Source organism: Varanus komodoensis, unplaced genomic scaffold (assembly GCF_004798865.1).
Source record: "Varanus komodoensis strain SLA01 unplaced genomic scaffold, ASM479886v1 scaffold1, whole genome shotgun sequence".
Classification (NCBI taxonomy): Eukaryota; Metazoa; Chordata; class Lepidosauria; order Squamata; family Varanidae; genus Varanus; species Varanus komodoensis.
The window spans coordinates 78,123,553-78,150,701 of record NW_025335268.1 but is presented as its reverse complement, the minus strand read 5'-3'; the positions used below and the strand labels follow the sequence as shown (position 1 = coordinate 78,150,701).

Here is a 27,149-nt window from a genome sequence, read left to right as displayed (position 1 = left end):
AGTGCAGGGTTTGCACATAATGACAGCCTATGACTGAACAACCTACAATTCAACAACACACATTCAACACACAGTCAATGTGTACTCTGTGTTGTCATCACATTACCATTCGTGAACCTACAGTAACTACCTTGAGCACAATCTGTCGAGTGTTGCTTCTGCACAGCATCCATTCAGGGGTGAAGGACTGTACTCTTTGGTGAACTGGCCATTGCCATATCATGCAGTGTCCCTTAGTGTGAGATTTTTAGATCCAAGTAGAATATCCAAACTATGTAGGAACTTCTTTGTAGAAAAATAATTTACTTCTGTTACATCTGTTAGTCGTGGGGAAGATTTACTTGCTGGATTTGTGGTGGAATCAATCATGATTCTCTCCGGAGACACACTGTAGTTTCAGTGTAACATTCTCATTTTACCTTTATGAAAGTTCATATACAGTTCATAAAAGTCCATAAGATGATTTTCAGTTGTAAGTATTCAATGGAGAAAAGAAACTATGGACCGAACACATCACATGGGGTTCCGAGCTTCTTCATTTTTTCCTTTAAAAAAGCTGCCAGGGCGGCCTGTGAGTTTGAGGAAAGATGGGTAGGAGAGGCTGCTTAATGCCTTTTCTCCTAGTTTTTTCTCAGCTCAACATCGCCCTCCACATTACCCTTTAACCTGCAGGGAAACAGATGCACTCTGCATCCCCTGTAGGTAAAAATGTAGCTCATCATGGGTAAGCCCACTAAATAGTGCTGCCACTGAATGAGATTGCACAGCAGCACAAAGCCTTGTAATGTTCTATGTGATGTTTGCCTTCTGCATTATTTTATTTATTAATAAGTATTTTACAGCCCTTTCAACTGCCATGTAATTTCCTTGATGGTTTTCTATGAGCATTCTCTGAATTGTTATATAGAAATTCACATGAGAATTTCCAGCTGCAAACGGCAAAGACAGCAAGCAATGGTCAATATTGATATATATGGTTTTGTAATCACAGTGTTTTAATTCTACTGTGTTTCTTCGATAGATTTCATAGGGCAAGGGCTGGAAAGTGATCTGGTCGCTGCATTTTTTTTTTTTTACTAATTACAGTTTCCAAACACTCTTCAGCAGCAATCTTTTGTGCAGCACACTGCAGCAGTTGACATTTAGATCACTGTGGCCTCATCTACTGTCTCCAGGAAGGGGCACCAGTTGAACCTGGGCAAAAGAAGGAAAGAGGAATCAACTGCCTGCTGGGTGTGAAGTCAGCTGTTCTGACATCAGCCAAGCTGTGCACTTACGAAGGCTGCAGTGACCTCAAGAGAGCAGAAGTTCAGTTTCTTCCTCATTGATGGGATTACTGCAATTGATCCCAGTGGGGCCAAGTCAGTGGTCACATACAACATCTGTAAGATGGCTGGATCTGCCTGGGGCTCTGCTAATGCCTCAGCTAGTTAATGCTCTGTTTTATGCACAGCTCAAGAGGTGGCAGGTCGCTCCTAAGTCTGAATCAGCCCGGGGTGTGTCGCTACGGTTCCAAGCTTGACTGCTGTCATGGCTGGAAGAGGAATAGCAAAGAACATTGTGAAGGTAATGGGATTGACTTGTCCTTGCTCCTTGCTTCTCTACATAGGTATGTGCCTATACTGTGAATGAATTTGGCTTCCTATGGAAACAACTCAATCTCAGAGAGGATTTAGGCAGAACTTTTAAAGCTGGTGCTAACACTGGGATTAACTGGATTGTGCTTTGATGTCAGAAAAGAATATTATGGTCCTTAATCCTTTAATCAGCAGAGGTCAATTTTTAATAATTTAATGGTATATGTGGCATAATCAAATCCATTATATACACGAATTACGCTTTCTCCCACCCTGGTCCCTTGTGAACATGTTGGACTGTCAGTCCCATCATTCCCAGCCAGCATGGCCATGGGAAAGGCTGGGCAGGAATGAGAGGACCTCTCTGTTCCTGTTGCTTCTCCTTTTTCTCATCATTGCTTCTGCTTGTTTGCTTGCTTGACAGACAGAGAGCCAGTGGGCAAGTGGAGGAGGAAGAGCAACTCATGGGTAGGAAGGCTTTTGCTGATCTCTCCTGCCCTTGACACTGCTCCTGTGTGCATACATGAGCCTTGAATTGCAGTCTGTGGATTCGCTCACTTTTTAGAGTTATCTCCCCTGTGTGTAGGCTATTTCCTCATTCCGCTTGTGTTGTAAGCTGGTATGATACATAGCTGGAAGGAGTTTTGTAAGCACGTGCACTTATTGTACACTGGAGATTAGTGTTTTGTGTCAGCTTGGTCCCTGGACCTCATCCAGTTACCAGCATTTTTTATTCCAAGAGTTTGCAACCACTGAGGTTTTCTGCTCCCTTTGCAATACTGAATAGCTACCCAAGCCTCTTGACAGATCAAGGAAACCCCTGGGGAAATGTAAGCAGTAAGCATGCCATGCAAAGCAATTTATTGGCAAATGCTTTTGATTAAGTGGTATATGTTGTCCTCAGGTATTCAAATTATTAAAGGATTGGTGGCTTCTTACTGTAACATTCTACTGGAAATGTATCTGAGGATTACCTGTGTTGTTGCTCAGTTTTCAGCCATCAAGGGAATGGAGTTAACAAAGGACCTGTGGTTATTTATTGACCTCTAAGTTTTCAATAAAAATAGCATAAACACAAGGGAGAAGTTGAAATCTTTCTCCAGCTGGATTCTGGCAAGGCCAGATGAAGTAATAAAATGTTGTCTTTAGGAGTCGCCTGATTCTTAGACATTGCATCTGCTGTCCTGATGAGCTTAGCTCTGGGTATATGGTGCAGAGGAACAAAAGTTCACATCATAATTGATATACTCACCAGACTGTTGTCCAGTGGAGAAAGCTGCCAAAAAAGCCAATGTGCAGTAATTTGAAGATAATAGTTCTAGTTTAAAGCATCTCCATCTGTTGAATGGAGCGGTCCTCTATGAACAATGCTCTTGTATTGTTTGCATAACCCCAGTTCAGCTGCTGGAGAATATGGTGGAAGGATGACGTGTAGAAGTTTTCAAAGGAGCATGTGCACACGCATGCATGCAAAAGCAATAAGATAATATAGTATTCACTTTTCAAAAGCTTTGTCATTCTCCTCTTAGCAGATCTCTGGTTTGAATCAAGATGGGTATATGTTGAAAGATAGGCAGGACCTCTTTGCTGTATTATTTTCCCTTCATTACACTGTTCTCTTCACATTAGTCTACTTTTGATCAGGATTGGTGGCATTGGTGGTAAAATATCATTAAATAATTTGGAGCAAATATAATTTAATTCACCAGATGCTGATGTTTAACAGATGTTAGAAGAACAATGCCACTAGGTCATGTTGAAATTTGGAAGGCTCTGGACTGCTGCTGTGATTCTGCTCTGAAATAAATCGAATGCCACATGTGGTAAACAATGAACAGGAAACCCACATTCGGTGACCAAAATACCTACAGATTTAGATATAGAAGATGCAGAATGTGTAAAGAAAATGCAGAATCATGGTGCATATTTTTGTTTAATGCAAGTTACAAATACAGCACTGATCACTGAGCATATAACACAGCATGGGATTGTTCGGGGAGTGTCTGAGATAAAAGATCTCAAAGGTTCAAGCTCCCAGTCTCCCTCTTATTGCACTGACTATGTGAAACCCCAGAAGCACCCAAGTCTGGTTTGTAATCCCACCTCCAGGGCCTACTTCCTGTCTGAGGACCCGTTCAGCAGGCAGGTGACCCTTTTTCATGTAAGTGGCCAAGGAAGTGTGTGAGGCTATTTTTATGAATTTGGATGGATGATGAACCTAAGCTCATAGGCCAAATCTGGTCCATCTGGATATCTCAGTGTGGCCTTCTAGATGGCCATGCATCCTTCCCCCTCCTCCACTAATCCTTTGTCCATTTGCCAGGTTTTGCATGTTTTTCCCCTATTTTGAAAGGTTGAAATGCCTCTTCTAAGACTTAGTTACTAATAGCATGAGTTTTATGTTTATGGGTACCAGTAAGAGCAAAAGTTGCTTGTAGTCATAGTCCTTCCCAGTTCCTAAGTAGATCACTGTATCATGTTGAAATTCATATGGGCACAAGATTTAGAAATATATTTGATAAAGTTTCATCAACTTCCCTGGTGGTCATAGCCAGCAGGAAAACAAAATCTAATAATGGAAAAAGATTCAAGTTATTTCGGGATATTGCTGAATACTCAAACATGGGATTTATAGCCACCAGACAATATGATTCTTGGATGGTAGACTAAATTCTGATACGGGAAAAGGTTCATGCCCAAATGTGAGCCTCTGTATTCTTTCTGTGTTCTCATTCATGCAGAAGAATTGTATGAGTTTAAGTCAATCAAGAAAATATTTGGAACCTACAGGAATCTAAAGCTGATCTGGCAATGATTAGAATGGGAATCAAATCAGTAACATTACATTGAAATAAACATTTTTATGGAAAATATTTATTAAATGCAATAGTAGGGAGAAAGAAAAAGAAAAGCATAACTTTCTGATTTATCTATATTTATTACAAAGAATATAAAAAAATCTAATACAATTGTCATTGTTCCTAGATTAAGTTTTTGTTTGGTTTGCTATAAGTCCCTTTTGAACAGCCCTGCAATAACAGATTAATACAAATTTTTTGGGATAGTAACAATGTTTAGCAAGAGTACATGTTTTTAAGTTTATCTTGAATCTAAACATGCCCTCAAAAGGATTCATTTCCATGGAGTTTATATAGGATTGCAGCCACTTTTTCCATCTTGGAAAACTGATTTGTGACCTCAAGCTATTGATCTTCAATCTGAATTAAGTGAATTCCATTTGATTATTCCCTTTCTTTGTTTGTTTTGCTTCTCAATTGTTTCAAAGGTGTTTCACCTATAATGGATAAAGGTGATGATGAAACAAGCCCATTCTTCTTCGTGGTCTCTGTGCATCACACATAATGGGTGCTGCGCCTGCGCAGTGCCTGCAGCGGGTGGAATACCAAAGCTTCAACGGATTTTGGTGGGAACTCCGCACCGTCCGCCACGGTGCTATAAAGGGCAGAGTGCCCGCCATTTTCCCCAGTCTTCTTTTGACCGCCAATCACTTTACCTCGAGCCATTTGTTATCGTCTATTACATCCTCTTGCTCTTTGTTCTAATCGTTGTTTCTCTTCTAGTTAAGAAAACCCTTTTTCTCCAAGTTTTATCACCCTTAGCTTCCCTATTTAAATAATCTTTCCCATTCCCCCCCCCCCCCCGCAGTACAACATTCAGCATGCTGTTGACCCAGTCAGATCTGTGAAGGACTTTATGCCAGAATAGTGGCATAAAATAAATTTTAAAAGTTTTTAGAGTTGTTGTTTTTAATCACAGGGTTTCCTGCTCACTCATCCTCTGTTTTCTCTTTGGAATCATCAGCAAACTTTGATAAGGTTTCAAAATATAGTTATTGTAGGTGAAAGAGTTTGTGCGGCATCTTTTTTAGAGAACTATCTAACAGCTTTTTCAAGTTGATCTTTGGTATATTCCTTCTTTTGGACCAGGGATCAATATTGTCTTGAGTATTTTCAAGCCTGGAGACAAAGCATATCCTGAACAGTTCCTGAAAAGAAAACATACAAAGCATCAGGAAATGAGAACAACTTCACTGCATTCGTACTGCTTTGCCCAACTAAGGCTCAGAGAACAGCTTGAACAAGGCAGAAAAACAGCATGATTATAACGGGAGATTGTATCTTTTGATACTGACCACTTAAATTCCTTGTAGTATCATAAGTCTGTGCCCTGCAATTACTGATGTTAGTATCACGTTTCTGAAGAAAGACATTGACCGTTTCACATGAATTTCCTCCAGTGTGGCAATCGGCAGGCACAAAGCACAAAAACCACTGCTTCACATCTTCATTCAGCCAGTACCAAAAAAATCAACACATATCTGACCTGTGAGAGAAATAATCTGATGTAGAATCAACAATATGGGAAATGTGCTTTGCCTCTTTAGCCTCCCAAATGTTTTTCATATGAACTTGATTGCCCATTAGCTCAACCAGTTCATTACATAGCTATGAAGGAACTGAAGGTATGACTTTTATTTCCATGATTTCCCTTAGTGCTGCGCAAGAAAAGAATCAAACTTGACAATGAATTCCAATGTTCCAAGGTAATTTACATTTTGGGTTGATCCCAAAGTCTGGGTGCCAATTTGCTGCCATAGAATGGAAGTCTTTTTGCAACAAAGATCACAACAACAATGCCCTTCAGTATTTCTTTCCAGTATTTGATTTCTTCACACACTTGGCTGTGACAATGGTCCTCCATTGTGTTCTTTCTTAAAATCCAGGCTACAGTACAGTTTTGTTATGGAATGAGGTTTTTATGGTCCCTGCTTTTTTTTCTTCATATTTGTTTCCATTTTCCAAAATCCTTCATAAAGTTGTTATCACTTTCATTTGGATGTGTGAAAGAAGTTCTCAGCCAGAACAGAAAAGTATAGTTCCACTTCAGATAATGTTTTCCCCAATTTTCTAATACTCACACAAATGTGGAGATGACAGTTATTTATGAATATACTCATGCTAAGCTTCATGTTTTCCATAAATATTCTGAAAATATTCACTCTTTCTACTGATGCAGAAATTTTGTATTTCAATTGTGGAAGGCTGTTTTGCAGGATCTCTGTTCACATAATGAAGGGTGACAGAGATGAGATGGTCTGCTGATATTTTAAACTCAGAGGGACTCTCTTCATTGGTTTTGAAATTTGTGGGTTCTGAACCACCTGAGAACATACAGAATCTTCTTCTAAGCCTGTTGGTGTGTTTCCAGAGACAAGAGACACTGAAAAAACCCTGAATGCACTGCTTCACTGTTGCTTCTTTAAGCCTCTTTGCCTTTCCTTTGACAGATCCATTTTCAAAATGTCTTAAGGATGAGCTAGGTGCACACAGTGTCAGCACCAAACGTATTTTTTGAGGGTAACTGTGATGGACAGGAGGAGTTTCACCTCTCACTCCATTAGAGGGCAGAGCCAAGGCACAGCTCTCAGAATGTCGCAAGGGGCTGAGAGCCATGGCAGGCTGTGGAACAGCCATTCTTCTTTGCAGAAGAAAAGGGGAAACATCTTAAGAACACGTCAGAATCAGTCATGGAGGCTAGCAAAGTTACCTCAGCCTGGTGTAGGAGTACTGCAGCTGTTTCTAAGCCAGCAACTGAATGCTTCTTATCTTTTCATTTGTTCAAATAAACTGGTTTTGTGTTATGCTTAATGTTTAGTGAGCAAATGAATAAGGGAGAGCGCACACACATGTTACAGGGCAAAGTGGTGAGAAAGAGAGAAGAAGGTGAGAAAAATAATGGAATGTGGGTCATTATCCTAGTTAGCCCAAGGCAGCCCAAAGCTAGTGAGGAGAAAAGAGTGCTCCATGAAACCGCTGGTGTGTCTGAGGGATTAGGGAGGGGAGAGTGAAAAAGTGTGAGGCAGGCAGGGTACCTGAGTGACCTGGGTGTTGGGCCACAGCAAGAGGGCTCACAGTTCAAATAAAAGAGCTGCCCAAAACTAAAGATTAAGGGGGCTACAAACATGCCAGCAAGGGCTCCCATGGGAATGAAGCAGGGATAGATGAGTCACCATGTAAAATGATGGCAGCAGTCAATAGGAAGGTTCTGGAGCGCTTTTATGTTCCATGTTAAATTTCTGTGACCCTCATTAAATTTCTGGAAGAGAAACAAAAGAATGTTTCACATCAACTTCCCATGCTTCATCCTAAACAAATTATATTGCAAATAAACTCAACTGATTTTGATGAAGTTAATTTAGAAGCTATAGTTTATGTTTTATCTATAGCAAGTATTCATTATCCATTTCTTTTAACATTTACAGAAGGAATCACTTATTCACAGGGTGGATGGGTAGTTGAATTCTTTATATGCCTTTAAAACAGTAAAAGCAATAACTGAGTTACCAACAATGTATGGAATTCCCACCTTATTGGCTTCTGGAATGTTGAAAACATGCTGTGGACATTGCCACAAAAGGGCTGCCATGAATAAGTATGAATATTCCCAATATTTACTAATGCAACAACACTTTCATTTCACAGATGGTTAAAAGACAAGTAACTTGCTCAAGAACCTTGGTAAAGGGCAATGTGGAGTCAAAAACATAAAGGAACTCTTTGGAGCTCCCAACGCATAGCTTCAACATGCTATCCATTTCACAGGGGGCAAATCACTTCTGTACAAAGTACACTACTCATTTGCACATGTGTACCTTTTTCCTTCCATGCCAGCACTGGTCCTCCCTTTTCCCTTCCTCCTACAGCCTCTGGCCTAGAACCTCTGCTTTTTTTCCTTCCCACAGAGTGCCCATCATTCCTGCTCATTCCATTTCTCCTCAGTCCTTGAAATTCACATGCCCTCTCACTTTGCTTAGAAGTGTTCCCATTCTCTCTCTTCTCGGCTCATCGCAGGCAATCGAAATGGTTCTATTTACTGTTCAGAGCAAAGAAGAGAGGAAACAGTTCTAACTTGGTGGTGCCCATTATAATGCTTCTTGTTCTTTCAACTCTTGTTTTCCAAAGCTACTGGTCCCCAGAACAATAGACGGAGCCCTGAAAAAAATAGGTTGATGACAGTTATAAGGAACTAGTGAAGGGAACAGAGAGCACTCTGGTAGGTCTCTGTGAGCACCCTGGTGCACTGAGAACTTCTGAATACGGTTGGGCTAAGTGACTCCTACTAGCATTGCCTGCAGTTACCACATTCTGTCACAGCAAAAGGACATGGCTGCCAATAAATCTGTTTTGTGACTTTCCCCTTTAGGTTTATGAAGCTGAAATTAGCGGGATTCTGGAAGAAATGAGTTGCCAATAATTCAGTACTGCCAGTGCTGATGTGGCCCCTTCCATGTGGGAGGTCCAGGGCAATTTTCCCCCATGCGTTTCCTTCAAAAGGCCCTGAATAAGAATATTTTAATTGTATGATGAAAAGGACAGGCCCATATCCTAGCATTCACATTGAAGAAGTCCAAGGACCCTAGCAATATATAACAAAATAAAACCATCAAAAAATATCTGTCCATAATTACTCTTGGCTGACACTTGGACTCTTCCAGGCAGAGATCAAGGTTTAGGATCTGATTGGAGGATAGATTCAACCTTAGTTGCCCCGATAGGTGATCTTTTCATTAGAAAAGGGACACAGTGTGTATCTGCTTGACAAATGTGTGTCCAGGAGTCCTCAAAATGGCAGCCCCTAATATAGATCTAAACTGGTAAGTAGGTTCATATGAATGGAGACACTCAATTTGACACTCACAATGAAAGCAAGAAAATTATTCTCAGGTTTCCCAATCAGAATTTTGTCTTGCTGGGGAGGGGGGGGGGGGGGAATTCCAAAATCTCTTTTGTTCTCTTTCCAGCTACAAACCAACTTTCTCAAAACTGGTAACCATGAAACCAATGCCAACATATTTCTATTAAATATTTACTGTAAAGAAAGCCTCAAATCAGTGTAGACATTTAGAACAAGCAAAACAGATACCTTTTGGTCTTCTTACATTTCTTTTTTACCAGTACTTTTCTTCCAATATAACAGAAGAATATCATAGTTTAGCTATTTTCCTCTGATAGCATATTTTCATTTCCTATTTCTCTCTGTTCCCCTTTCCAGCTACTTGTGAACATGGGTGCAAATATGGTGAATGTGTAATGGCAAATAAATGTAAGTGTTTTCCAGGATTCACAGGGAAAACCTGCAGCCAAGGTATGTATAATATATCATACTTCTTGTATGTATTCCATTTTCAACCGTTGTTTTATTCCAGCACAAACTGAATTATTATTTCTGAAATTTAATTAAAGGAGAAAGGGGACTTTTAAATATCCTCTGTTGGGAATAGCTTGTTCCATAAACCTCATATTATTTTACCTTGAAATTATGTTGAATGGATTGCCCAACATTTTCTCCTCAATCTAACAGCTGATGAAATAGTATAACGATTACTATGTATATCTATCAACCTATTGATATAGTATATGCAATAATTATAATAAAATAATAATGGCATTGTGTAATGACAGGCAGCACTCTAGTTCTTGGCTGCCTCCACTAAGATTCTTAGGAACAGACTATACATTAAATAGTGTGTGTGTGTCTGTGTGTGTGTTGGCTATTTGGTGGTACAGTAATATTATTAATAATATTAATGATAGTAACAGTCTGTATTTGTTTTAATTATTATTAAGAACAATAATACTATGTTGTTTGTAAAGAGTAGTGGCTTAGGAAAGGAGTGCTCTTTGTGCAGTGAGTGGTACGGAAGGAGGTGCTTAACCCTTTTCCCACAAGCTGTTTTATCTGCATAGGTTTCCACTTACATATTTATTCATTCATTCATTCATTCATTCATTTTTATCCCACCCACTAGCCGAGGCTCTTTGGAAGTTAACCAAAGTTAAAACATGCACACGCACAAATTAAGTTGAAACAACAAAGCTACCTTACTAACTTCAGACACCTACTTGTAGCTGGAATCTGCTGGAGAGAAGGGAATTGTTGCACACCTTAGTCCTTATTATCCACACTTTGGCTAGCCAGGTGCCCCAGTTATAACACTTCACTGTAGTTCTGACTCAGAAGAGCTGACATTTTAAGTAAGTGTAAAACTGTAGCAATGAAAAATAGTAGCATTGTTTACTTACAGTATCCCAGGCTCTAAAAGGTTTTATTTAGTACCATCCGAATATTAGGTTAGCACACTTACGTACTATGAAACCTGGCACCTTCCAGACGTTTTGGACCAAATTTCTGTAATCCCTGTCCATTGGCCATAGTGATTCAGGCCTATGGGAGTTGTAACCCAAAACATCCAGAGGGTACCAAGTTGTATATCCCTTCTGAGCTTGGTTTAGAATTACACTGTATCTTTAATCCAGCCCTGCTCTGTGCCAAGGTGTACGCCTGTCCCCTGCACCTTTCGAGCTCCTTTCAAGGATGGCTGTTTATATCATGACGTACATAATAACATGCATTTGCTTCCTGGTCATAAGATGCATCCTGGTACGTGCCCTCTTTGTCTTTCCTTTGATATTCCAGCAGTTAAATACTTTAGATCTTCACTGAAGTAAACCCAGACTGTCCAGCATCTTGCAGTGACATGAGATACACTCTTTCCAGACACCCACTTTACATGATCAAATAGTTCAGCTTCCACTATTCAGAGCACTGTCACTATTGGAGCAGTGAAATGTGTGCCTTTTAACCTCAGCTGTAACTTACAATGATTGGGCATGACAATAACAGTTGGCACAGTGCATTCATAACCAAAGCATCTGCTGTCCCCGTTAAATGTCAGATGCAGGCCTTTGCTGCATGAAGCATTTAGTGTGTGCTTGTCATTCCTCACTCACAGTCATCTGTGGGTGCTCTGCCACATCATTGTAATCCTTCAGAACCTTTCCCCTCTTTCCAAGTATCTCTTTCTGTATTTTTAGACTGAGGAAAATGAGCTATTATCTGGCTATGAGGGTAAATCACAGTTAAACCCATTTGTGTATTGTGGCAATTACATTATGCCACAGCACAGCCTTGTGAATATAGGATGGCAGAGAAAGGAACCCCCCCAGGAAACAGCCTCATGAAAAAAATCTGATCTTAAGAATTCAGAAGTCAAAGCCTTGGTAAAATGGTTAGTTAAAAGCCTCATGTAGAACAGCCCATATACAATACAATATACTATATACAATATAGATATACAATGAATCTTGGAATAAACATCAAATAATACTTCATCTGACATCTCACTATCAAACTTCATGTTCTCTGTGAGCTAAGATATGAGGGGGGGCTAGCAACATTATAGATAGACTGGAACTAAAGGTCTGCCCAGGGGAATGCTGCCTTTTGGGTGTTATGAAATATATGTACTATGAAATGAAATAAAAGATACCTTTTCTCCTGAAAACCACCCATTCTAACGAAGGAAAAACTGTGAGAACATTCACATCCGTTAGGCTAATTTTGGACTGAGATAGCAGTTCTAGAAGAAGGACTGATCTCTTCACTACTTCCTCTGTTTAAATGTCCCCTTTCTTCCAAAGCATTCATTGGATATAATGTGTACAACAATGGCTCCCACACAGAGACACTTCTAATATCAGCTTTGGGGATGGATTTAAATGAGAGGAATAGCACCAAAGAAAGAACTGACTTCCTTTATGCACTGAGCATCATGGACCCAATCCAAATTATGTCATCTGTGTCTGCTATATATCAAAGAAAAAATTACCAGGATAAGGCATCACAGATCTTCAACACAACAAGAAGTTTGGCCTTGAAGTGCACATGTTCACTCTCCCAACCGATGTTATGAAAGCTGCACAGTGTAAAGTTCTTATAAAGGCTTTCCCAGACAACCTGGTTTGCACAAGGTTTGTGTTTCGGAAGTGTTGTATCCTTAAATATTCCTTCAAGTTTGTCCTTAACCTGCAAAGAATTTGTATCTTATCAGCATTAAGGACATAAGAAGAGCTATACTGGAACATACAAAAGGCCTTTTCTGCTTGCACAGTGACCATCCAAGATGTCTGTAGGAAACTCATAACCAGGACATGTGTACAGTGGCATCCTCCTGCTTCTGGAAAGGATAATAGTGTGTATCTTTAAAAGTCCAGTGCGAAGGACCACTTGGGTGGCTTTTAGGCTTGTTGCATTATATGTGCTTTTGTGATCATCGGATATGGATCACGGTGTGTGTGCATGTGTGGTGTGTGTGTTACAGTTGATGACAAGTGAGAAACTCTTCCTCACTCTTCAGATGTCCTGTCCTATTTCGTGAACAACTTTGGCTGCATATTATTTGATTTCATGTTTTGCAATATTTTAGCAGGTTGTGTGTACAACTGTAGAACTTTGTCCAGTAGGTGATTTTTACTGCCCTTTATTTAAAAGAAAAAGATCAAACAACATCAAGATTAACCCACCACCCATGACATTATACTTATCAATAAAAGGAAACCTGTAGCACTATTAAACAAAGGCTCACATTTATTTATTTTATTTATTTATTTAGCGAGCTTCTGTGCTGCCCCATTCACCAAAGCCTCGGGGCGGCTTACAACAAACATTTAGTTGCTTTGACTAATAGAATAAAAACAGTTTGAGACTGGTTCAAAAGGAAAATCCATTAGTCCTTACAGTGTATATCTAGTTAACATGTTGGCACAAGACAGTGTTCCTTCTCCTGGCCCATTAAACCCAGGACATGCAAACTGGGTTGAGGAAAACAGTTTCAGAATGCATTCATTTGCTCCCATGAATCTGACTCAGGTTTTGAGAAATGTATTTTTTCATGCGATCTCATGCTGCATATTATCACTGGTAGGATCAAGGCATTTTATAATTCAAAGCATGTAACACCCAAATTGTGAGACAGATTTCTGCAGGAGCTGATGTCCATTGCCTGTAGTGACAAAAGCTTTTCCCTGTCCCCTGCACTGTTTGTTTCCATCTACTATAGCAGGCCCTGTAATGAAGGCTTTCACAAGCCTTGTCCTTTCTACCAATTAACCACAGTAAAGTGAATTGGGTCATAACCCATTTTTGCAAGCGGCCTTCAAAAACCTGACACCATGCTGTGAAGTTATGCAGGTCTAGACTCCTGGTTTATCTTTGAGTTGCTTTGCAGTGACTGAAGCCAAGAAGGCTTTATTTCTTTTTTTTAATACGTATTATTATTATTTTGTACATTGAAAATTTACAGTTTTAGTTTTGAGTTACAGATCTTTCCTATGGCCAAGTCTGAGAATCTCTGAGCTCTGATGACAAGTATACAAGGTCAGCCTATAACTAACATTGGACCAGCTGTTTTCTTTCTGTTTTTTTCCCTGTGCAATTCATCTACTGGTACAAAATACTTTCCTGGATCCTGTCAGATGTGCCAGTAATCTTGTATTAGTGTTTCTGCCACACACACCACCAGATGGTGTGCTCAGTTTCCCTTTCTCAAGGGTCATGCTTATCCTGGAGACACTTCTATCCTATGAGAATGTAATTCATGAAATAACACTACAATAACACAACCCTTCCCTCCAAGGATCTCCAGACATAACCGTTCCAATGATCTCCACAGATATCAATGAATGTGGATTGAAACCATATCCTTGTGAACACAGATGTATGAACACACATGGCAGCTACAAGTGCTATTGCCTGAATGGGTACATGCTTCTGCCAGATGGCACTTGCACAAGTAAGTAACAAATGTTATGCAGGATCAGTAACTGAGATAAAGCAAAGTCCGTTACCGAAGTCTCATATTTAGAGCATATGGTTTATGCTGTATGGATCACTCTCTACTCTGGAGCAATCTGCATTAAAAGATATTCTTACCACTCTCTATCCTTACAATGTATTCAGGAAGATCTTGTTTGGTTTGAGGCATGTTTTAGACCAGAGATGGAAACTTCAGAGGAAGTGAGGGCCAGGTTCCGCCCTTCAGAATTTATAAGTAAAGCAATTAAACGGAGATAAATGGGGCTTGCCAAGAATGGCATGGCTGGAAATTGCAAGATCCACTCCTGCAAGCCCCATTCAAGTCTCTTCCAGGAGTATTCATGCCCTCAGTTGGGATACCAGTAACATGGAAACAAAAGGAGGCACTTCCTATAAGCACCAGGACCAGCCAGACCCCTTTCGTCATGCACAGAGGAACCGTATGCCTTTCTCTGCACTGACAGAAAGAAAACATGGCAAGGGCAGATCACGTCACTGGAGGGGAAGATTTTCTAGGTAAGTCCCCACCCACTTGACTTCCAGTCTGCAAACTTTTGGTGTGGGGTGGGGGCAAAGGGCAATCCAACTCCTGGACCAAAGCTTGTAGTTCAGCCCAGGAAACCTGTGGAAGAACACCCAACAACTGTAAGATTAAGGCAGGCTCATGTGATGGAAGGTGGCCCTTATGTAGGCAGGTCCCAATCCATCACTGCCACTTTCAGTTGTGCCCAGAATTAGACCAGCAAGCGATGTAGCTATTTAAGAACTGGCAACATGGTTTTGCCATGGCACTGCCAAACTGTGAAAGAGATAAGTCCCAGTGTAAATGGAACAGAGGTGTGTGTTGTGCTGGCAATGGAAATAACTGTTTCCAGTATAGGAAACAAAACTCCAGCCGATCATGTCTCTCTTTCTTTGTTTGCATTTCAAGTGTATATTTATTTGGTATTTCCTATTGCTAGTTGAACCCCTGACAAATAAACGTGCTCTTATAGATTCCAGGACATGTGCCATGGTGAATTGCCAATACGGCTGTCAAGAGGTGAAAGATGATGTGCGATGCTTATGCCCATCAAGTGGGCTGCAGTTAGCACCAAATGGAAAAACATGCATAGGTATATCTATACATTTTTTATGTTCTTGTTCATAACTCAAGCAATTCTTAGAATATGATCCGTGGTTTATGAACATAATAGAATCACACAATGACTATCATTCTAGAGTAAAGAAATACCACTAACACAACACTAATTTGTGTTCTGCTTTCTGTACAGCATATGAAGTGGGATGCTTTTGTTGTCCTTGTGGTCATTGTCATCATTGACTTCAATTAGTAGCCCATGTGAGGTTTCAAACATTGAAACAGACATTGGATTTCTTCCCTCACAGAAGCTGATCTTCACACATCCTGCTGGCTGTACCCCTTGACCAAACTGGAAGGCTTATTACCATTTTACATCTTAACCAGTTGGTGGCAGGATCACTGTCACAAGAACCATACAATACGATGCATTACGACATAGCTGGGCAGATGAATAAATATTGTAGATGTGAGGCTGAGGCTAAGAGACAGTGGCTTAATGAAGACCACTTGGATTTGTTTCATGATGCAAGCACTGAACTGGAGCTTTCCCAGGCCACCATTATACTCGTGGCCACTCAGTTCCACCAGTTTTCTGTACATCACCATCATATTCCTTGTTTCTTTCCATTGTAGATCAGTAATTTTAGTTGGGCTAAATACATTTGGTTAGGATTTCTTTCTCATTATTCATACAAATGCAAAATTAATCCCATTGTACCTGACTTTGCATAGAAAAGATACACTAACATACATACCATGGAATAGTCTGCATCCATCTAGCAGAGCAGAGAAAAACCAGGTTGTTGTGTCCATTCCCAATATTTTGAAGGCTTACTGGTCTCATCTCCAATGTTGCTTGTGTTTTGTAAAAGTAATAAAGAACAATATAGAGCAGTTTTGCATGTAATAACAACCCAGAGTATGTGTTGAGTATGGATTGATGTTGACCCATGGGTCATTGTTACATGTGAACTGAGTACTGTGGTTTCATTCTGGGGTTTAAGCATGACCAAGTCAGAATTCACAACCCCCCAACAAATCCTGGAATCTATTCCTAACCACCAGTAGCTCAACTATTGTTCAGGATCCACATGTAGCAACAACCCATGATTCAATTGCTCAACCCATACCTATTATGTGTAAATTACATCACAGTGTTCCTGCATAATGTTCCTTTGATTGCTGTAGATTGGTAGACCCTCAAGAGGAAGTTAGTTCAAAAATCAATATTGCTATATATGGCTCATTCTTAGTTAGCTGTTGCATGATTGGTGTTAGTTGTGCTTTCCTGCTGTATTGATTACTGATGGAACAATAGAAATAAAACAGAGTTTCCCCACCAACCCAGCCTGACTGAGGTGTTCAAATCCCCCTTGACTGCAATTGCATGAAGGAGAATGAAGACCAACCCACTAGCTCACCTGCCTCATTGCATCCTTTCAGGCTGAGATCTCTAGCAGGAAGCCTGCTGTCCTCATGGAGACTCCCTGCATAATTTAGTACCCTGGACAGCCTCTGCAAGCAAATGTTTGTCCCTAAACACATGGAGGGCAATGGAGCCAGCCATGCAGACGATGGAACTATCACCCTCTCCCTCATGCGATCCGGATTGTATGAGGACTCTGCTGCAAAAGCATCCCTCATCCATTACATGGGAAAAGGGTAGTGTAAGCTCATTCTCCAGCCATGTTAGCACAGGTTTCGATGACACAGTAACAGAGAAAAGCATGGAATTTTTGAAAGATCCTAACATGAGATTATCTCATTGTTTTTGGACACTTGATATATCTGTTCCCCAGCTGGAGCTATATCTGATGCCATGGACTCTTGATGCCTTAGCAAGGAAGGTTGTTTTCAGGAGTGAGGGAGAGGATTTCCTCATCCCAGTGCCTCTGGGGATCTTTTAGAATCGAGGAAATGCTTGACAAGTACAGGAAATGAACTCTAATGGTGATCACAGGCATTTCTAACCTTTCAAGCAGTACATTCATTATACCTATCAAACTGGGGGTGCTGCTTTGCAGAAAGGCTGCCGCTTGAGACATGCAGCAGCTACAGCAAGCTGTACACTGATTTCATGAATTGAGAGTACTTTTAGGAACCATGCAATGAGCCCTTATGAATTCCTGGCTCAGTTTCTAAACAGTAAACATGTCACAGAAGGAGACATTACCCCTTTCCTCCCAAATGTGTTGGCTATCCAATCACCACATCTTTGGCAGATATTAGTGGAATTATCATCTCACCAGCATCATCCCACCACTGCCCCAGACATCCTTCATAGATTGATCAATGCTTACTGGAAACTTTAGGCCATAAGATGAAAGCAAGAACCAGTGTTGAAATCTTACAGCCTCCTCCCTTATGCACTCATGTCATCTGCAGGAAGCTCTGTGCACCTGATCTTGCTTAGGGTCCTTCGGCCATACAGCAACTCCTGAGTGTTCAGAAGACTGGGCAACATCACGCAGTCTCCTGGACATTACATGAAGCAAATTGTAGGCTAAAAGCCTCAGAATGCTGCCGGCTTATAAATTGAAAGAGGGCTGTTTGGCTATATTTACACTGCAATGGTGAATGAAAACACTGCCACCTTGCTCAGCTAGAAAATTCTTCAAACTTCTTCCCTTTCCTGCAAAAGAAAACAGAAAAAACTGTTCTTGCAGGGAGTGAAGAATCATGGAAGCAAGAGGGAAGCTTTGACACAGCACTAGTATAAAGTTTGTTTTATTTTTTTCTACCTAAAATTCAGTAATTGATGTGGGCTCTTCCACCTGGCTGATGTCACTTGGTGGCATTGGCCCAGGGCCTTAACATGTTGGAACAGATTGCATAGGAAGGCAGTCTTCCACAATACGTTACCTTACGGCCAAATGATCATGCATCTACAAATTACATGTATCTAATGCAGTGCCATAGCTCATCAAATGTTTCACTTGTGTTTAGGTCAACTTTGCCAGGCTGGTGTCTTCCATATAGCAACATGGTTGACTGGGGTTTGCTGGGAGATGTAGTCTAACTCATCTGGAGGGTACCAGGATGGGGAAGCTTGTTTAGTTCAGGATCAGTGCTGCATTGTACACAGCCTTGGCACCTGGGAAGCTTTGTACATTCATTACATAAACCAGTGAGAGCAGTGGAGTTCAGGTACTGTAATTTGAAATAGGCACAGAGCTCTTGGGCACTAATTTACTACATTTATATCTAAGCATCTTTCTGGGATTTCCTGGGAGGCTTCCATCCAGGCACTGGCCAGACTTGCTTAGTTTCAGAAAATTGGTTGTGTTTATTATTTGTCTTCAGACTATGGCCTCACCTGTTGTCTTTTTCTCAGTATGTGATGTCATGTGAAGCCCATGGCTCAGCTGGTGCTTGACTTCCAGGAAACTGACCAGCTTATATATAAAATAGTTTACTCAAACCTGTCTAAGAAAGACTTCAGAGGATATTAGACTAGACTTTAGGTCTGCTGTTTCTTCAGTCTAAAACTGGACAGTTTCCTGAATTGGAGAAGGTATGCTTATACATAAAGGACATGTGGAGTATTAATTATTGTAGACAACAGGTATGCAGAGGGGTATCAGTCAAAATCTACTGGGTTTAATTGATTTTTCACAGAAATTATTGGCCCATAACCAAGATAGGAACATCCTTAGTTGAACTTGATAAGATATTCTGCAAAAGTCATTATCTCTATTTACTGAGGTCACATTAGTGTGCATTACATTTTTGTTTAATACACTTTCTCTTGAGTGTTTTCTTGACCTTATCAGATTTCATTTTCATGCCCTAGATATTGATGAGTGTGCCACTGGCAAAGCTATTTGCTCTTTCAACCGCAGATGTGTCAATACATTTGGAAGTTACTATTGCAAGTGTCAGATTGGATATGAACTGAAACATGTGAGTGGTCGATATGACTGTTTAGGTAAGAATTACATTCTCTTTATATTTTTCTCTTTTCCCACATATTTAAAATCTTTCTTTTTCTTCTTTTGTAGGTCTGCATAAGCCTTAATCCTGTACAGATCTGTTTTTGAAAAGTAAAATCTAACCCCACTTCTCTGGCAAGTAACTGCTTTCAAAACTAGGGATTAAAGAGCTAGAAGGTCCAACATTTCTCATTTTCCCAAAGAAATCTACTCCAGTTTTTCTTCCTCCCTGCTCACCTTCAGGCAGTAGTACTTTTGTTTCTTAACTCTTTGCTTATATCTTTGCCCTCAAAGTTGGTGCAAACATTCTGTTTTAGTTTGTTCTGTCATGGAAATAGTATGAAAAAGAACTTTCAGTCTTAGAAAGTGAGGTGCAAGCTGCTCCAAAAGCACTTGGAAGAATAAAGCACCCAAAGTAGACAGGATACCAAGGGAACGATTCCAAGCTACAGAGACTGACGAGAATATGCCAGCAAACATGGGGAAAATGACCCACAGAATCAAAATGTTCAATATGCATTCTGTTCCCCATGAAAGGAGATGCAAAAGAGTGCAGCAACCATAGGTCCATTGCATTAATTTCCCATGTGAGCAAAGTGATACTCAAGATGCCACAAAGAATATTACCCTCCATGGAGCAAGGAAAGACTGATGTTCAAGATGGATTCTGAAAAATAAGAGGCACTCAAGATCGTATTGCAAATTCACTTTGGCTATTGGAATGCACCAAAGAATTTCAGAAGATCAATCTGTGCTTTACAAGCCTTTGACTGTGTGGATCATAAGAAGTGATGGATGGTCCTAAATGAAATGGGTGTGCCTTAGCATTTGATTGTCCTGATGCATAACCTGTATCATGGGCAAGAAGCTACTGTGAGGACAGAATATGAAGAAACAGAATGGTTTCTATAGGTAAAGGCATCAGACATAGGTGTATTGTATTTCCCTGTCTGTTCAGTGTGTATGCAGAACAGATCATACAGAAAGATGGATCAGATCGGAAGAAGAACTGAAAACTGATAGAAGATACATCAATAAGTTAAGATATGCAAATGATGCCATATTATCGGCAGAAAGCCACAAGAATTGAAACGAATTCTGTTGAATGTGAAAGAAGCAAGTGCAAAAGCAGAACTGCAGCTGAACATTAAGAGAAAAAACATGACTACAGAACAATTAGGCAACATTAAAGTCAACAATGGAGAAATTGAACTTGTGAAGGATTTTGAATGCCTTGGGTCAATCATCAATTCAAAAGGACACTACAGCCAAGAAATTAGAATACCAGGACTTGGAAGGGCAGTAGTGAAGGAGCAAAAGAAAATAATCAAGTGGAAGGACATTTCAAAGGAGACCAAGGCCATGATCATTTACAGCACTGTATTCCAAATCACTGTGTATGGGTGTGAAAGCTGGACAATGAGGAAAGCTGACAGGAAAAAAAACCATACATTCAAAACATGGTACTTGAGAAGAGCTGTGTGAATGCCCTGGACTGACTGAAAAATAAATGAGTGGGACCTAGTCCAAGCCAGACCTTTCCCTGGAAGCAAAAATTATGAAACTGGACCTGTCATATTTCAGGAACATTGTGAGAAGACAAGACTCACTGGAGAAAATGATAATGGTAGGGAAAGTCAAAGACAGAAGAAAGGGGAGTCCAAAAAATGGATTGATTATATGAAGGAAGCCACAGCCTTGAGTTTACAATGCTGAGCAGGGCAGTGAAGGTTTTGGAGGGCTTTCACTCACAGGGTGAGGGATGAACTTGACCGCACATCACAGCGGCAATTTAGTAGCTGCAATAGGAGTTCCTTCCCTAAGCATTATTGATTAGCAAGATCAAGGGCTTTCTTGCACAAGGCCCATGAGGGTATTTACTGGATGGCTTAGTTCAGGGTTAGGATGAGGGATATTTCCTACTGCTTCTTCTATTTCTATCCTGAGACTTAGGAACTTGAGAGTTCATTCTCACCTTCATCCCCTTTCCTGACCTATAGAGAGCAAAAATAATGCTTGGTGTTCCCTGGAATGGTAATGACACTTCCATGTTATGCAATATTTTATTGACATCTACAAAATGTTGAAATATATTTAATGCCTCATTACTAAAATGAATGTGCCTGCACAGGATTCAAACCAAAATATTATCTCCCAGTTTTCATTTTTCTTTTCCAACTCCTTTTTTTTCTTCTTAACCATCTTTCTCTTTTTTTGTGACTACTGAGTGTGTTGAGTCTTCATTGTGCTTTTTTGTGGAAGGGTTGATTCCTTAAAGTATTTGAGTATTAAAAGTTGGATGAATGTACTTTGGCAAACCCAGGAATTTCCCAAGTGTGGTGATACCACTTTCTTTTTTCTCAGGAGCTCATTCTGGCCGCAATGCTGATGGCTTACACGGAGTTTGTTATCAGAAGTCATGCTGTATGCCTCTGTGGCACTGCCTTCCATAGCAAATTAAGGGAGGTTACATGGAGATTCAAAGCTTTTTTTCAGATTTTCCCCCTGTCTTTCAACCGAATGCATACCCAATCATTTTTTTCACTGAGGATAAGGATAATGGCCATGTGCTACTGCTTTCCATCTGAAACACCACTGTGTGACTAGAATGCTGGACTGGATAAATCCGTAGTTCTTATTTTTCTGATGCTCTTAGTTCCAGTGCACAAATGAGATAAAAGTCTCATTAGAGGAACACAGACCAATTTTGGAATGATATTGCATGACCGTGTTGCCTCTTTAAGACTCACTCAGACTGCATTGACAAATGCAGTCTCCATTCACCGCATACACCATTTCTTTTTTCCAATTTGGCTCCTGTGCCTGCATGTTAAACAGGTGCAGATTATTAAACAGGTGCAGGTTTCTGCAGTATGAAGGTGATGGCCTGTTTGTTTTAAAACTGACTTCAATCATTTGTTTTTCCCAACTAATTTCTCTCTCTAGATGTAAATGAATGCGTAACAAATATACCCAAGTGTAACTTCCACGCAGAGTGTCTCAATACTCAGGGATCCTTCAAGTGCAAATGTAAACCAGGCTACAGAGGCAATGGGTTTCGTTGTGCTGGTAAGTATTCAGTGCACAGCAAAATAAGTATCACTGCTTTCTTCTGCCACAGCCTGCCCCAACCTGGGACCCTCCAGAGAAGTTTGAATGCAATTCCCATCATTCCCGGCCTGCACAGCCATAATGGGAATTGTAATCCTACTACATCTGGAGGGCAAAAGATTGGGGAAGGCAGCAATGCCACCTTTGTAGAATGGTAGAATATTCAGTCATTCCCAGAATGTGCTTTCTGAGGAAAGAATCTCCAAAGCTTCTGGTTCATTTGATGTTGGAGGCTGTGAGGCTGGCTTGCTGGTTTAACTCCAGTGTGCATAATAAATTTGATAAATCAGTTTAATAAATATCCAGAAAACTTGATACAAAAGTTTTCTGCTCAGAAAATCAGAAGTAAAACATATTAGATCTTTACATCCCATCTTTCTTCCAACATCTAACTCAGGGAAGCTGCATGCACTCTTGATCAAATAGTGCTTGAGTTCTGCAAGTGGCTGCTTCATGTGCCTCCAGACCATGCCCTGGGCAGATGAATATGACTGAAATCTTCACCTGCTTCATAGGTTCAACCTCTTTTATATTGCCTATGAAATCTAAAGGACAGACTTTGAACCTTCATGGAAGTGTTTTGTTATTCCTTGCTTATTTTCCTGCTGTGAACAAGTTTGAAACATGGGTGAACAACTTGTGATTCTCCAAAGGTTTTGGACTCTCATCACGGAGTATGCTGATAGAAGCTGTAGGTCAACATATCCTAGAAGTCACCGCTTATCCATGCTTAGTTTCAAGTGTTAGGAGCCAGTTCACATAATCAAACTGGTGTGCTTAAAATGTGGGTCAAATAGTTCAATGCAGAAGTTGGGGCATAGTTATGTTGTTTTTGCCCTTGCTCAGCTCATATGTACTGTGCTGCCAGAAACCTTTCAGAAGTGAGGTCTGTAGTCTGATATGCTTGGGCAGCACCAGGTTTATTATTTTTATATTTTTGCAACATTTATATACCCCCATATCCAAAGAGATTGGTGAATAATAACAAGATAAAAATAAGGCAATATATTAAAACAGAGTGCCAGTTCTTAAAAAGTGGCTGCTGGTTGGTCAACCAAAGAAGGATTCCTAAAATAAAGAGGCACTGAAAACAGCACGGGGTGGGTGCCTGCCTGATTCCAGAGGGACGGAGTTCCACATCAAAGGGGCTACCACAGTGAAGGCTCCTCTCCAGAAAAAGTCTAATAGGAACATTGGTGTATTCCAGGGGTCTCAAACTCACCTTCCCTGGGGGCCGCTGGAAGCAGAGTCTGGGTGAGGCTGGGCCGCATCAAGTATTCCACCACTGTGGTGGTGGTGGGCCGCTCATCCCACGGCCGGCCCGGGCGCTGCTGGAGCTTTGAAGGCCGCAGGGCCCATCCCCCATCCTGGCACGCAACTTAGAGGGAACATTGCGCCCAGGGTAACGACTCACGCAGGTGCATGTGAGAAAAACGTGCGGGCTGCACTATCACTAAACTTTGATATCAAGTGGGGGCCACAAAATACCGTCCCACGGGCCACAATTGGCCCACGGGCCGTGAGTTTGAGACCCCTGGTGTATTTAGAACCCCTGGGAGCATGGCAAGTGCTGACCTCAGTGACAGGCAGCTGATTAAAGAGAAGTTGCTCCCCAGGTACCATAGTCTCAAGTTGCTTAGGGCTTTATACACTAGTGCCAAAGCCTTCAACCTGCCCCAGTAGCAAACAGGCAGCCAGAGTTGGGGGAGGCTACTCTGCAACATGTACCCGTGATGTTGTAATTTTTGTTCCCATTCCTCATCATGGCTGGAAAGTACATAATGGCTTAGCAGAGCATACATAATAGCATGCCAAGCATGATCAGAGAAGCCTGGTTTTGTCAGTAGTCCCATGGCTCCATTATTGCATAGTTCTGCTTGAGTTGCAAGGTGGATGTTGGTAAAAGTATTACAAGACCATTTCAGCATGTCCCCAGTGCCACATCAGGGATGCATGAGAATTTTCTTTCTGTTTGTAAATCACTGAATATATTCTGTTCACAATTCCAAATGTGAACATGAGAGGAAACCTTTTTTTAGAAATGTGTGTGAATTCCTGCATTTTTCTCCATATTCAACAAGTGCATATTTTAAAAGCATGCACTCTGAGGTATGTATCATACACACACCTTTTTAAATATTAGTCAAAGAAGGAAAGTGTGCTCTGTTGAAAAATAAGTACAGAATATGCACTTTTCCTGTTCAAAATGTGCCCTTTTCTCACTCAAAGGAGCTGAAAAATGGGCTGGAATGATAGCTTTGAAGTTGTTCTCAGAGACTTTATGCAAGCTTGAAAATTGCTTGGTTCCCACATCCCTCCTCCACATCAATTCCCTCCACACTTAGCATGTGAAGATGGCTCTGTTTTTATGAAAATATCTATATATGCTTGTGAAATTGCTGAAAAAGGGATCACCCTTCTGGGTTAAATTCTTCCCAAGTATAATTTCCTACTCTTAATGGTTTCTTTTTGTAATCACCATTTAACATCCTTTCCAGGGGTTTGTGGACAAGGTGGGAAGAGGTGGCAGCCTCCCACTGCCCAAAGGGGCATCACCCTGAAACTGGGCAAGCAAAGAATAAAAGGCTGAACTGTGGGGAGGGTGTTCCAGGGTACATTTCACCAATTTCAAGACAGAAGTTCTCTCATGAGGGCTTTCAGCTCAGCACTGGTTTCAACACCACTTGATTGGAAGCTTTAAGCCTCAGGCACTGTGCTGCCCCAGTTTTTACCTGGATCTTCTTGGTAATGTAATTAAAGATAGAATTCGGTTAATCAGTTGTCTGATATGTCTTGACTTGATGTTCCCCAATCATATTCTGTGACTGCCCTGACTTAGCAGGCTTGTTGAGTTGATAATGGGATGAGTGTTTTCTGAGAACTATTTCAAAGCTGTGGATATTGCTTTCTGTGCAGTGGAATACTGTGCACTAAGTACTTTAGCAGTATGTTCTAAGGGGCCACATTGAACACCTGAAGGCAAATTAAAATTACAGCACATGAATGTTTGCTCTATCCCCACCATTTGACATGCCTTTCCATCAGTTCAGTCTAGACATAGCTTGTGTAATAGCCTGAGGAGAACACATTTTTATCATGTCAAACTGATTTACCATGCTAGAAACCCAAATAGATGATTTCAGGTAGTGAGGAAGGAGGAGAAATGTGAATATGTTGAACCTTGGTTTCACCGTTTTGAACTGTGACATCTTAAGTGTGGTCTGTCTGATTGAAGAAGCTGGAATGTGTGGACTTTTAAGAATCAGATCTGCAGAAAGAGTACATTCAGCCATCCCAGTCAAGCTCCATGCCAATGCCTCCTGGTTTCCCAAAGCCAGAACAACTCTCTGCTGGGCAGTCATTTCTATAGGCAGACTTCAAAGCAAGGGGCTGGAAGCAGATGTTCTGATTTGTAGGGCAGCCATCCTTGCCTTGAAAAGCTCCACAGATTTTTATTAAAACACTGGAAGATTGTCTCTGATTGCTGAGAGGAAATCTGTTGGGAATTGGTGATTTCCTGTTAATTTTTCTCACTGCAGCCTGAATAAAGATGCAGCGAACCACGTAAGTTAAGTGACAGTACGTCCTTTATCGCAGCATTCTCTGTGGGTGGGGTGAGGGATGGATCCGCAAGAAGCCGATTGACAAAGCCTTCATGTATAGTCATCTGAGCAAACCTAAGCTGAAAATGCTCTCCATAGGACAGACAGAAGCTGCAGTTCTCTTATCTGTGTGCTTGCTTAAAAACTGAAGTGTAAAGCCTCATAAAACTGGGTGCAATAATAATGTTTAGCAAGAAAAGTTGTTTCTAGCAAATGTAATAGTTTCATGGGAAGATCCAATTATCTTCTTTTGTTTCTGTAATACTTCATTTGGGAAATAAATGTTAGATGGATGGAGAACTTAATAGTAGATGGATAATGTCAAAACATTTCCCTTTAGACTATATAGGTTTATTAGCACTCTGCTGAATTTTTTCAATCCATTTATTTTCAATGATGCATTGGGTAGAGGGGTAAAAAAAAGTTGCACCCCAAAATTGTTGGAAGGGATGAGAATTACAGAGAAATTATTCTGTGCTTTGCCATTTGGAAATGGCAAATGAGTTTATTTTTTTTAATCTTGTTTTATCCTCTCCAATTTCTTGAGCTTCTTGGAAGCCTTGACCAAGACTTTCCTCCCTTGGGACTTTCCAGAGCTGCTTCCTGCTGAATGCCTAAAAGCTGAGATAGGAATTTGCTTCTTGCCCTTGATCTTCATCTTTATCTACTTAGTGTATTTAGCAATAAAAAACAAAACTAAAAAGTCCTTGCTCAGCAAAGATTGCAGAAATTTTCCCAAGCAGTGCAGGAGAGCGGTCCTGCACATAGTCCTAGCAGTGATCACAGGGAATCCTATTCAAACCTCTTAAACAGTTCTTAAATGATTATTCTATATCATTCCAGTGCAAGAGACTTTATGAAATGATAGGACATGTAATGGATTTGGGGTGGAATAAAAAGGACTCCACTATCACTCCTTGGAAGCTAACACACCCGGAGGCTTCTGAGATTCTGTGCCCTGCTGGGCTGAAGCTAGCAGGGGAGGAGGGGCATGGGAGGTGAGTTTTGTCAAGTTGTCCCTTCTCTCTGCAAGCCTCTGATTTCTGACAGACCACCGCACATGGTGGTGGCTCAAGCTCACCCTGCATCTTCCAAGCTGTACAGGTCAGATGGTCACCAAAATGGTCACAAATGTTTTTAATAGTACTGGGGAAGAAAATATATCTTC

At 40.7% G+C, this 27,149-nt stretch overlaps 1 protein-coding gene across 1 annotated transcript in view; it reads left to right on the top strand.

The window, feature by feature from the left end:
* Positions 1 to 1,445: 1,445 nt before the first annotated feature.
* The window catches only part of EGFL6 (EGF like domain multiple 6), a 42,405-nt gene continuing 16,701 nt past the window's right edge, over positions 1,446 to 27,149 (top strand). Inside the window, exons 1-6 of the mRNA XM_044449571.1 lie at positions 1,446 to 1,566; positions 9,651 to 9,743; positions 14,110 to 14,229; positions 15,248 to 15,367; positions 19,130 to 19,264; positions 22,215 to 22,337. Coding sequence (XP_044305506.1) covers positions 1,446 to 1,566; positions 9,651 to 9,743; positions 14,110 to 14,229; positions 15,248 to 15,367; positions 19,130 to 19,264; positions 22,215 to 22,337 — 712 coding nt within the window. The remainder of the gene's footprint in view (positions 1,567 to 9,650; positions 9,744 to 14,109; positions 14,230 to 15,247; positions 15,368 to 19,129; positions 19,265 to 22,214; positions 22,338 to 27,149) is intronic.